At 49.3% G+C, this 13,489-nt stretch overlaps 1 protein-coding gene across 1 annotated transcript; it reads left to right on the top strand.

The window, feature by feature from the left end:
* Positions 1–5,220: 5,220 nt before the first annotated feature.
* LOC149341460 ((3R)-3-hydroxyacyl-CoA dehydrogenase-like) lies at positions 5,221–10,698 on the top strand. The gene is made up of 3 exons (XM_089541979.1): positions 5,221–6,081; positions 8,222–8,421; positions 10,124–10,698. Exons 1-3 carry the CDS (start codon positions 5,856–5,858, stop codon positions 10,523–10,525), a joined length of 828 nt encoding a protein of 275 aa, XP_089398105.1. The 5' UTR covers positions 5,221–5,855; the 3' UTR covers positions 10,526–10,698.
* Positions 10,699–13,489: the final 2,791 nt, after the last annotated feature.

The following is a 13,489-nucleotide window of genomic DNA, read 5'->3' as shown; positions in this document are numbered from 1 at the left end:
CAGAGAATGGGTCGGAGCCAGAGGTTTACAAAACAAAACAAAGTTTATACAGCAAAGAGACGATACAGAGGATTTCACAGTCATTAGTACAGACACATACAAAGTGGTTAACGAAACAATGCAACTCGTGCAATGTCAAACTCGAGAGAGAATACAATACAGAGGCAATATTGCACCTAAAGTGCACTAACACAAGAGAGAGAGGTAAACAAACAAAACACAATTTGTTCACCGGGCACTGCGGCAGTCCGACGACCAGAGTTCCACGACGATGCCGTCCCGCAGACTGGCGACCGTTGCCTCGTTGGTCCGATGCTGGCCGAGTGGTGTTTTCCCGGGAGTCGAACGGGCGCGCTTCGATGAAGCTTAAACGGCGGTCCGGACTGACTGATAGCGGTCAACGTCCTCTTTTATAGGCTCGCTTTCACGTCTGTTTGTTCAACGCGCCAGAGTAGGCGCGCACATACACGCAACATTTGCAGTGCTGTCTCCCTTCTCTCTTCTCACTGGCCGCGCGTCCCCATTGGTCCGAGTCGGGAGTCGTTTCGCGAAGGTTCCAGCGTGTTCTAGCGTGGCGCCGTCGTGGCGGCGTCGCCGACGTCCGAGTGCAGAGGAGGGGGACGTGACTTAGTGCACGCAAGGCTACGCCCTTTTCCTCCGGTCAGCAGAAGAACCGACTCGCATGTTCGAGAATCTTCGGCGTGGATGACTCATTCCTTCGGCGCACGCCGTGGCGGTGGAGAGAGAGGCACGCGCTCGGCGGGGGCTTTCCCTCTCTCCCGTTGGGCTCGCGCCGGCGAGACGCCGTGCGCGCGGCGGTTTTTCTTTGTTTGTTTTTAAAATACGCCGAATTTTGTGACACTGCGCCATTTCGTTTTCTCAAAAAACCACTAGTTTAGGTTGCTGGCGTTCGTTGGGTTCATTGACGTTGCCGTTGACAATGTTGTGGGAGAAACGCAGCACGTGAATCACGTCGTACCTCCTGGAGTATTAGATCGCCAGCGTTCATTGGGTTCACTGGCATTGGCGTTGACGGACGTCGTGGCAGAAACGAGGCACGGGAGCAAACGGTGCGGTTTAGGGGTTCACTGAGAAGTGAGTCAGGGTCTCTCGCATTTACGCATCAAATTGATCAGGTGCCCCCATAACTTTTTAGTGTACGTGCCTGCTCTGGCACTTGGTGGAATGCGTACCGAAGTTCTCGGAGTTCTGCGTCTTTTCGTGACATCTCTGTTGCTTAGTTTACAAATACTGCATCATTCCGTGCTGTTAGGTGCACTAGAGTAAATGAAGTAGTCTTTCAGCAACGAATTTGTCAGTAATGCGGACTTTGCAAACCCACATGCCAGCACACAAAAATTCACTGTGCAGCGGAAGTGACATGAAAAATGAAAATTGGTTTTTGAGGAAAGCATATGACACTGTAACTGCCTCACATATCTCGCTGGACATCCGCACCTAAGGGAAGGGATAAAGAAGGGAGTTAATGAAGAAAGAGGTGTGTAGTAGAGGTCTCCGGCATAATTTTGATAACTTAGGGATCTTTAGTGAGCATCGACATCGCAGAGCACACATCGCACACGGGAACCTTTTGCGCATCGCCTCCATCGAAACGCGGCCGCCGCGGTCGGGTTCGAACCCGGGTACTAGCTCCGGCTAACCACTGAGCCACCGCGGCAGGCGCAGTGGCAGTGAACGAACCACATTGCACTTGCGCCGTGGCGGCGACTGCACGAATGACCTTGAGCCGTTGCCTAGCAACCGCAGCAGCTAGGCGACGGCGCAAACAGTGGAGCGCAGTAATGCTTTCGTATTCCCACACATAAGCAGTATTAAGTGCATTTGCCGAATTGTTTATGACTAGGCTCCAAAAATATCGCGTGACGCTGTCTCCCAGTTTTTTAAAACTCCATAGCGCCTGACCAATTGGAAGACAATATTAGTACTTGATCTACCACCACACACTTGCTTTCTGCGACAAGGAAATAGTAGTCTGTTGCTCAAGTGTTCCCTGTTACGTGAATTAAAAACCAACCAAGGCGAAATTAAAATGAGTAGAATGTTTATTCCACTGATTTGCTTAATAACGTGAAACAAAATGTTGATATCGTTTCCTGCTACAATGTTAGCTAGTGCATGGTGGTGCTCTGCCAGCAAGCCGGCAGGCGGCAGATCGCTGCAAGGAGTGCTTCACTAACATGAGTGCGATATATTCTCGCGTTTAGGTTGTATACAAGCTAATTATTTTCACATTTTATGAATTGAACTATTTCGCAATCCCCATCAAGTTCGATATATCCGAGTCCGATGTTTGGCTTCGGCAGACAATTAACCTCTAAACGTCCGAAAAACGAAACAACGATGCAGATCGACGTGCCGGTATACCTTAACTTTGGCAGCGAAAATTTTCCCGCTAATGATTAAAGCTCCCTGCAAACTCTGCAGATTCCCCTTTTATTTTATGTCCATGGTAAAGTTTTTGAGAAAGGAAAAAAAATTTTCTTGCCTAAAACATCACTGACTGGAGATGCGTCAACTGGAACTAGGACTTTACGCACGCTGCGGCTGCTCGGTGGGTCGGAGAAGTGATGAATCCCTCGCGGCAATCCGACTCGCGCCATTACCACGTCGAAGTCACTCGGGCAGCAAAATTCTCTGGCCCCCGCCGTGCAAGGTGTGCGGAAAGGGAAAGGGCATTGGTAAAGCGAGTGGAACAACGAACGCCATGACGGACGCCCCGGTTTGCCATGAGGGCAGGACCGAAGCATGAGGACAGAGGAGGTGGCGCATGAAGAGGTGTGGCGCACTAGGCCAACTCTGCGCGCCGCTGACTCCGCGCCGTGACACCAGTTTGTAGCCCCTTAACCGGAATTTCTTCTTGCTGGGACTGGGAGGTGCTCTGAAACAGGTGCCACAGATGGTCGATAGCCTGCTATCCAGGAATTTTCCATGCCTCCACCGGGATGTGTCGCCGGAGGACGAGGGCTTTCTGGTTTTTCATCTACTTCATAGCACGCGCAGACAGCTCTAGACATATTATCTACTAGTTTTTATTTGGGGTTCCACCCTTTAGCTGTACAAATATTACGGTCACCAAAGAGGGCGCAGCAGGAACGAGAAGGTTGAGTTTATTGTCATGACTGGAAGTGTACAGCTCCTCACTAAAAGACGCTCGCTCATCGGAAGGAATGCATGAACTACGCCGCTCTTATAGGCACACAATAGTAGCGGCAAGTTTTGTTTAGTAAACAGCTGGCATAAGCTTGAAGCTGCATCCGAATTCACCTGCGTAGTTCCATTAGGGTTGTCTGCGCTGCGCTTTCCCCGCTTTATTGTAGAGGGTGCGGCGCATATAAAGTGTGGTCACAGCAGGACTTGCCTCTGCTTTGGGCAAGAAAAAAGGGACACTGGAGAAGGAGGCACGCGATAATCAGAAAGGACGGCTGGCGGCGCTTCTTAATTGGCGCTGAGGCCAGACAGCCCACTGCCGCCGGCGCTCATTTGCGGCGCACTGGTGCGTTTCTGGTATAGAACTGCTGCGGCGAAGCCAGCGTGAATCCTTTCTCTTGGCAGGCAGGGTTGCCAGATTGGGCTATTAATAGCCAAATTGGGCTGCTTTTTGTCCGAGTTGGCGTCAGAAATTTCGTTTTGGCTATGTGGCTACTTTTGGGCTACATCTTTTTCATGCGTGAAAAAAAAGTTAAAGTAGTTATAATGTGCTCTATTATAATTATACAGTGACAGAAATAAAAGGCATGCTGGAATCAAAATGCAGGCTATAGCAGGTTAAAGGAATTGAGCGCGTCTGCTACAAAATGACAATATGTAAACGCTGTGTTCGAGAAAGCTTATGTGTTTCATGTGGTCAAGGGTCATGGCCTTTCGATTTATTTTATAAAGAGTGGACACTACGTGAAAGTTGCCCCCCGGAAACACTTCACGGCGTATAGATTCCACTTAATCCGCGAACTAACGCCACCCGCGCGCGCGTGCCACCGAACATAGACTGTTGCCATCTGCACATGTAACCGTTCTCCCATTGACGGTGCACCACGAGTAACCATGGTACCAGAACAGAGGGAAAACATTAAGAGAACTTAAGTCTCCCTACGTGGTGCGAATTCGTAAGCATTAAATGCTACTGTTTCGCTTCTGTTGCCCGGTTTCGTGATCCTCACATGTTAACCGTTAACCATAGACGTGGCCTAGTGGTTTGGGCGCCCGCGTCGGCTGCAGTAGGTGGCTGGTTGGAAACCCACCGTCAGACATGTCCTTTTCTTGCATTTGTTATCCTGGCTCTGCGGACACATTCTGCTCAAGATACGCATGAGGCAAGTAATGCTTACACATTAATAAATTCTTTTTCTGTTTCTTCCTATTCTCGTAGTGGACACAGCAAGCGCGTCACTCGCAAGAGCCTACGCTTTTTCTGCAGCCTCAAGCGGCACACGTGCAGCCCTCGAGATTCATTGCGAGCGACGCGAGAGCGCCGTGTCCGTTGCGTAATCTGCGTGCACTCATGCGGAGCCATGGAGCCATCCTTCGGCGCGGCAAGGAACCCACTGTAACTAACGAAGGCGGAATGTAGCTTCAAGAAGGCGCATGCTAGATGCTTTAATTGAGGTGACGCTCTCAGTGAGAACCTTTCTCTTAAAGCATATAAAATTGAAATGTGAGGCTGCGTAAGTATACAGTAAGGTATTTTCACTGTCGATGTGACTAATCTGCGCGCGAACATTTAAAAGCTGAAATATTCCTAAACTAGAGCTGCGATTGCGTTATATAGCGCCGCCGTTCTTTTCCGCGTGCAGATTGGCTGTCGTCGCCTGCCTCAGGTGATATGGCCTACTGCCGCGCCTGCAAAGTGGAACTGCGGCCCCATCTTTAGGACCTGATTAGCGCCCCTGGTTAGCCGCACTGGTTAGCGCACATGATGGATGCGAAACATAACAACGGAAAGAACACGCCGTGCGCACCCCTTCAGACATCATGTGCGGGAAAGAAATCTAATATGTAAATATATTCCTGCCGAAAATTAATTCAATATGCTTAAGAAATGTCGTCACAAAAACAAATATTTTTGGCTACTTTTGGGCTACGCAAAAATTTCTCTTTTGGCTACGTTTGGGCTACTACGGAGGCCAATTTGGCTACCTGAGGTCGGAGCCATCTGGCAACCCTGTTGGCAGGCGTCCCTGTCTGCAGCCGCTATTGTGCTCTATCGACGACCTCCACCACATAGCCTCAAGGACCCACCCGGTAGTGCCTTTCTTCCCTCTCCCTCTCTCTCTCTCTCTCTCTCTCTCTCTCTCTCTCACACACACACACACACACACACACACACACACACACACACACACACACACACACACACACACACACACACACACACACACACACACACACACACACACACTCTCTCTCTCTTTTCTGTCTCTCACAAACAGGCGTCTGAACAGCGTCGACGAAAAGGAAGAAAGGTATGTTTATCTTCTGCTCACCACGCGGAATAGCAGCCATGTGCCTTGGTGGGACGACATTAAGCGAGCGGTCCCTGCTTAATTTTGTTGTAGGTTTTCGTCCTTAACGCTTGAGGGCACGGACACCGCCGTAACTTCTTCAAATGTAACTTCTTAGGAGAGGGGCCGTTCCACGTTTGCACGGAGAACATATAAGCAATGGCAAAGATATTCTACGTATGCGCAGTAAACGAAAAAAATCCGAAGTGAGCTTACAAACTACAAAGAGACAAAAACAATTAAAAGAGCGTTGGAAGCGTTAACCAACGATATCGCGCAGCGTAGCGAAGGTGGGCAGGTATAAACAAGCGGGGGCCGCGTAGAGAGGAACATCGGATGTTCGTTGTCGTGCTGGTGCGCAGGCCACTGGTGTGCATTGAGACACGTGAGTCGATGTCGACCGAGGAAGGGCGCTCACTGTCGGGTCGGCTGGCCGTTGTGACCGGCGGAGGGGGCGGTATCGGAGGCGCCGTCTGTCAAGTTTTTGCCGAGAAAGGAGCTCGCGTCGTCGTCGCTGATATTAGGATGGATACGGCGCAGGCTGTGGCCAGGTCGCTACCAGGTATGTATGCGGCTGAGTGCAGGGTCGGTGGTGGTGTTATGGTGTAGGCGAGATTAGCCTTACTTCAATCATGTCGGCAATTGCACCATCCGTGCCTTTTCGTCAGAAATAAATGTTTAAAAGCCAGTGAAGAACCGCGAACGAATGAGGCAGCAGTCATCTGCGGAACCGCTTTCAATATCACGTGCAGCAATTGTGGGCAAGCCAGTGGTTAGTTCCTTTTCCTCGTGGATTTGGAGGATACGAAAGCCGCAGTTTATCGCAAAACATCACCTGTACCTACCAGTGTGTTCATTGATATGAAGCCAGTTGGACCATATGATTGAAAAACAAACTGACACTGAATTTGGAGGACCAATGAGTGGGCTTCACTACAAAGTGACTGTGGAAACAACCTTAAAACCTATATTCGAACTTATGAATGTCTTCTGTATGTCGTACAAAGCAACATGCAACCGCTTAGACGAACCAAGAATTTCTGAGTCTTTCTACATCCATGAGTTCTGGCGTAAAGCATCATCAAAGCTTGCGTTCTGAGTTAGGCTGAGGCCGTCACAAAAAAACACCAGATGGCCGTAGAAGGCAATAAGTCCAAGGCAACTATCAGTGTGTTGGTTCGTGTCGCATCGCTGGCCTTTTCTGCTAAAATATGTGTGGGTGCATGCGGTTGTGGAAACCGCTTTTACCTGTACGAGCGTTGGATGTGGTCATGATTGACCTTCTTGGCAGCCGTCCTCAAGGTCGCGAGGAAGTGAGGCTATGAGATTCCGAAGAAAGGCATGAAGTGTGACACCAAGGTCCTTGTAATGATAACATTTCACAAGGGTTCTCACAGTACCCTTCTGGCTTTGACCATTTTCTGCAGTGCTTATCCGCTGCTGGAATGCTTTGGAGAGAGATCCAGCCGAAAATACATCAGGGTTCGATTACGTGCTGCCGCCCCTGCCTTCCGTAGTTTGAGTCGGCCAGAGCGCCCTGTTGGCGCTTTTGTTACACGATGTTTCTCCCGATGTTTCATGCTGTTTTGTCCTGACGACTTCCGTGGTGATGTTGACATTTGTTGGTGGAGAAGTCAGCTTGGGGTTACTTAGATTGACACAATCGCTGTCTTGTTCTAACTCTCCCGAAGAACACCTTAAATCCCCTTATTTGCGTCATTTGTATGAGCTTTGGGTCTCTGTTTTGTTGTTTTCGCTGTCCTTATTTTAGCTCTCTCCCTTGCTAACTTAAAACACTGAGGGTATATCATTTAGGACAAGAAAAAAGGCGCACAGGCACAATGATATTGGTATGTTTTGATCATATGAAGAAATTTGTCATATGCCATAGGTTAGCATAGCCATGTCAGCCGTATTTTAGCTCCTCTTCCTCAGCTGAGTACGAAGGGGTCATTGTGATGTCCTATAACACCCAATGCAACTAACTGTGGGGCCCTTTTCGCGCCGCCCGGATTTGAGCCTGACGATGAGAAAATTCCACGATTTCACGATTTATTTCACGAAACTTTCGCTACTTTTTAATTTTGGCAGCTGGCATGGAAGTGCGGGGCTCTGGGAGTGCACTCATATGCATCCGGCAGGTTGGACGCCTTTAGGACAGAAACCCTGACAGTGAGAAGTGGAAGCGCTTTATGCGTAAAAAAAAAGCGAGTGGTACTATAATGGCTGCAGAAGTTCCTGACGCACTGTCCCGCAGATGCATAACTTGATTTTTTACCGTGCCGTGTTAAAAAGAATGGCTGCTATTAGTAAAGGTTGACGCAGTATTCTCTTCTCTACTACGTGGTGGTCCAAGCGATTGGCTCGCCTCCTTGCTTCGGAACTCAGAGCGTGGCGATCGAGTATACACTAAAAAAAAAAAATGAGAGGAGGTGATCAACAAAATCACCCTTTATGTTAAATGGTACCCAGCAATACTTGGTAGTTTAGCCAGTATTATATGCGATACCAGTGTTAACCGGACTATACTGTAAGCAAAGTAGAAATGCACCTGTGTTAGCAAAAGAACGTTATTTGGGTCTCCATGAAAGACAACTTTACTACTAGTACTGTACTTGACATCTTTAATTGTTGAGGTTACTCGCTGTGCATGGGTCGGACGCAGTTCACTACCGGCACAAACCAGACGAATGCCGACGCAGGTGAGGCGGACCACCGGGCCGTGCATGTGGACGTGGGTGAATCGTCGTCCGTCGCTCGCCTCTTCGATGCCATCCGAGGATTCGGCGGTGGTATTGCAGCCAGCATAATCGTCAACTGCGCTGGGATCGATACTCCTTTCATACCCATCAATGAAACGAGTGAAGAAGACTTTGATCGTGTGATCAAAGTGAACTTGAAGGTGAGATACGCAGTTGATACCGTTAGGTATCAAACAGGCACATCGAACCGCGCCCTGCATGAATGCCGCACGTACAATTGCTCACTGCAGACGCAGTACAGTATTTCTCGAAATTAGGAATTATCTTTATCCGGGCTTGTTTTTCAGTAGCGGTTTTGTGTTCCTCGCGTCGGTCGGTGTGTGCTTAGGGACCGACCTATCGCTCGTCACCACGGTTATGCGACGCCGGATGGCTAAAATTACGCGGGAAACCGCTAATGTAAGGGACACGCGGGCTGCCTGTTAATAATAAGAAATAACAAAAGAAAAATTCAAGCACAATAAATCAGACAGAAATGAGCAGGTTAACAGATGCCGTAGAAAGGGAGAGGAGAAAAATAAAGAAAATTAACGCGCTTTTTGAGCATAATCTCTTAGATCGCATACTACGTCAGCTGCATCGAAACTGACACGGCACACTGCGCAGGTGAATACAAATCTCGTATGGTAATGAAACCGTTATGTCAACCTATTCGCGAGGCTTTTAGTAGGGAGCTTATCAGCGTCTTTTGGCTTTGGGCTTTTTGCGTCGAAATGCCAGATCCTTCCCTTTAATCAGTCGACGAAAGTTGTGACTGGAGTTTTTTCACGCGGTTTATTGCTCTGTCGGTATTGAAAACTAGCACTTTACTATTTTTCTGACCGCGTAGACAACAGCTTCAAAGTACGGTAGATTGCCTCCAAGGCTGATGTACTTCGATTGTCTTTTTTTTTTTTTCAAAATAATACGCGATTGGAACTACAGTCGGATACAGCTTAAGTCTGCAGTGAAGCTCCGCCCACATTCAGCCTCCGCGCACAGAATTCCTCCACGACACAGAAGTAGTCCGTTGCTTAAACGTTTCTTGTTACCTAAACAAGAAGCTTATCACAAGAGAAAAATTATGAGCTCTAGAATTTTGATACGTGGATTGCTTGATGTAGTCAAACATTAAAAAGCTGATTTCGTTTGCTGTTGCAAGTGAGCAGCGGAGTAATACACGACGCCGTGGACCGCGGCCCAGTGTTAGCAACTGCTGTTTTTTTTTTAAGTTGTACCCTACTATAATTGCTTTTAAACACTGCTTATATAGCGTCTAATGATGTTTTATTTTCTATGTTATAAGGAAAATTTCGATTTTGTGGTGCAGTGATAATAACTGGTTTTTGAGGAAAGGAAACGGCACAGTACCTGTCTCACATATCTCGGCGGATACCTGAACCGCGCCGGAAGGAAAGGGAGGAAGGTGGGAGTGAAAGAAGGAAGGAAGAGAGAGAAATGCCATAGGCTCCATCGAAACACGGCCGCCGCGGCCGGGATCGAACCTGGTAACTTCCGCGTACTAGCCGAGTGTCCTAACCACTGAGCCACCGCGGCGGGTTAGCATTTTTGTCTTTCTGTCTTGTCATTGCCTCTTTATACGATGTTGATTTGTTCTGTGGCTGACACTACTTCTCCCCAACTCTAATGCCATTTGACGCGGTGGATAAATAAACAAATAAAAAATAAATAAATAAATGTGTGCGATAAACAAGGTAGGACAAACTGCTGAAGTTGTCATTTTTGCAATCTAAGCAAAAGCAAGCAAGCAGTGAAGGCATATAAGGGGCGTCCGCTTCACAACAGTGTATTCGTCTCGTATACAGCTCAGATGGAATTCATGCTCATTCGCTTGCCTTCCAGGGCACGTTCTTGATGTGTCGTGCTGGTATCCGCGAGATGCTGGCTGCTGGCGTCAAAGACGGAGCAGTGGTCAACGTGTCCAGCGTCACGGCGAAGACCGGTTTGAGTGGTCTCTGCGGCTACACGGCCTCCAAGTGCGGCGTCTTGGGTCTCACCAAGACTCTGGCGCAGGAAGCCGCACCAATGGGCATCCGCTGCAACACCGTGCTTCCGGGCTACACGCTCACGCCCATGTCGGCCCGCATCAGCGAGGAGCTCAGCAGGGCTTACTTGGCCAGCATCCCGCTGGGTCGAGCAGCGCAGCCCCGAGAGATGGCACAAGTGGTGGCTTTTCTCTGTGGAGCAGAGAGCTCCTACATGGTCGGCGCCATGGTCGACGTCACGGGAGGCACTGCTCTATAAAGGCGACCCCCAGTCCGCGTAACGCTAGACAATAATTTGTAGGCCGGAAATAATGTTATAGGAACCAACTGAAAAACACGGTACAGGCGTGTACCTTATCGCGGTCGCACAAAGTGTACGGTCGTACACAAAAATATACGGTAATTTAATTGCGAATTTAGCGCTTAGGGGACCTGTAAGAATAGAGAGTAAAAAGAAGTGATGCTGTACATCACAGTTGCTCGCGTCAAGTGCACGCGCCACGGGTAGTTATCTCACATCTGCGTCCGCGTGCATGCCGATGCAAAACGCCCTCGGGAGTTCTTTTTGTTTATCCGCCTCTCTTTTCCTTCTCTGTCGTCCCTAGCCATAATGCCACTCCAAATGCACTCAAATCCGGAACTGCAAGTTCGTTATCAACTGCAACCTCGTACCAACTCGACCTAGGAAGCGGAGAAGGCTCCCGCAAGACAGGTGCCTTCGTCGGTACTGTGATGTCCAGTGGGGAACATCCAGCCGGCGCAAGCCTCCACATGCCCCTCCATGAAAGGCATGCCCCCCTTGCGCGCGATGTCACGCCTGCGAGTGTGACAACAAGCCCCTCTCCCAGTTTCTTTCCTTTGCCAATCACTACAAACGCCTTGGAGATTGCCGGGCGCCCTAAGAATGGTGTCGCCCTGAAATAACTTTTTAACAAAGAATAAACACACAGTAGTAAAACGGACAAGATACTTTTGCTCGTTTGCAAGTTTTCTCAGCCTGAATTTACTCCCCAGTACTCGCTCACCTATAAAAGCCCCGGAAGCGATGCCACGCTTCTTAGTTCACTCCAAGTCACCGCTGCCCACGGTAACCTTGCTCTCGACGTTGTCTTGAGGGCTGACGCCGGAAACTGCGCTAAGGAGCGCGGGCACTGACGTCACACTGTGGCATGGTATGTGAGAGTGCGTAAGAGGTAATAGAAAAACTTCTAAAGAAAAGAAGTCTTCAGCGCTTCGTTCGCGAGTACTACGCGCCGTGTAGGAGAGCGACACGTGGTTGACATGTTCACAGCGACACCCTCTAACGACCGAATTAAAACCTGACCTTGTTTACGCCGTCCCGGTAAGGATTCTTCTCACTGTTTTGTGTTGCAGCAGGGGATAATCATGAGCAAAAATTTTGTATAACAGAAGAGCGTGCACTGTGTAATGGTCTGGCAGCATCCCACTCGGGCGTGACCGCTTAAAATACGTTTCTTACAAGCCATTTTTTTTTTATTCGAGCTGTTTGCCATTAGGCATAATGAAAAAGGGAAATGAAGTTATAAAAAGGAGTGCAAACAAGCCTCGCTTAAAAAGCGGCAAAAGTTCGCGATAAAGCGATTATCTTGAGTCCACTTGCGATAGTCGTCTGCAACGTCCCATCGCAGGCCAACCTTTCTTAGGAAGGGTCGTCTCACGGAAGCTGTAGCCGGGCAAGTCCACAGCAAGTGTTTTTCGTCACACTGATCGGGCGCAGCACCACAATGAGGACACTTGTCAGTCACTTCGTAACGTTTGTCACGCCATCGATGAAGCACAGAAGGAGCCAATTTGTTATCAGTCAGTGCAAAGAAAACCACGAGGAGGAGGTGGAGGAGGAGGAAAAACATTATTTGAGACCAGCACTAAGGCCCAGTGAAGAAGAGCGCTTGCTCCCTAAGGCCCGCTGATCATCTGCCGAACCCGAGTGAAGCCAAGCACTCCAGGAAGGAAGGGGGCGGTAAGAAAAATAAGGGAGATAACGGCAGTGTTACATGAATACAGAACGTCTTTTGTGTCTGCCCTGACCTCTGAACAGTTGGAGCAATTAGCTGTATCATGCCATCCGAAATTGCAGAGAATTAGTGGTGTGAGGACAATATTTGAGCTTTGTGAGGGACGTGTGCTTTTGCCGTATGGAGTCACGCTTTAGGCTGGGGTAAAATTGTGCGATTTTCCCTGGTGTTACTTTGGTGACGTATGAGGGTGAGTATCATGCATTGAACTCAACCAGCACGTCCATCGTGTGCACGTCGAGCGAAGCCGTTTTGCATGCAGCTCCAATACAGTAGTCAGTGACGCGGCGCCGCCAACGTTCGCCCCAAACCATAGGTGCCACTCCTGGGCTATCCAATGAAGGTGAGGCCAAGAATACCGGTGTGAGTGACAAGGCCGAACCATACGACAGCTGTTCGTTGAGTTATTTCATTGCCAACGAAGAAAGAGGAGAACAACTCCATTCCGGGTCAGTACCACGCTCTCGTTTGACAGCGGCATTCGAGGCTCAAAAAGCCGGAGGATGGATGGATGGAAACAACTTAATTAAGCCGGAGGAATGGTCCTTCGCGCTCTGGCTCAATTCCTTCCCCTCTTCCGTTCAGGAAACAGCCGGCCTGATCTTAACTGGCTCCCATGGAGGTTAAGTGCGATGCTGGTCCCCTCAGGGGCTCGCTCCAAGAGCCACCTTTTGGAGCATTCGCGACGCGTGCTTATGAACAAAGCCTCCGGGGTTTCATTCTTTTCACGAGCGCACACCATTTTCTCGTTTTGTTCTGCGTCGCTTTCGAGCTTCGCTCATGCAGCTCAAAGAATCCGCGCCATAGAAGTGCCGGGAAAAGAACGATGGCTCATCGTGAGCTGCCTTTTTAGCGAGGCCGCTTAGTTACCTGTCGCCAATTAGCATTTAGGTCCAGACGTGCTTCCCGGTACGGTTCGCGGATGCATGCTTGTAGACTTGCAAAGGAGAATGCGGTGGGGGCGAGGTCTTGCGGAGCGCTCGTCATCGGCGTTGCACTTCGTTTCCGTTTTAAGTGCGTGATTTCAAGTTTCTCGAGTTGTTTAGTTGAAGTACTGGAGGTCTTCCCTTCCCCGGAGGTCAAACGATCCAGCTTCGAGCGTTAGAAGCGCTCGGCGACAGCGGAGGAGGCCGGATGAAGAGGCGAGAGGGGCTTCCCGCAGCGTAGCGACAGGAAAAAAAGAAAAA

Source organism: Amblyomma mixtum, chromosome 5 (genome assembly GCF_055824585.1).
Source record: "Amblyomma mixtum isolate Tamu chromosome 5, ASM5582458v1, whole genome shotgun sequence".
NCBI classification, from domain to species: Eukaryota; Metazoa; Arthropoda; class Arachnida; order Ixodida; family Ixodidae; genus Amblyomma; species Amblyomma mixtum.
This window is presented reverse-complemented; position numbering and strand designations above follow the sequence as displayed.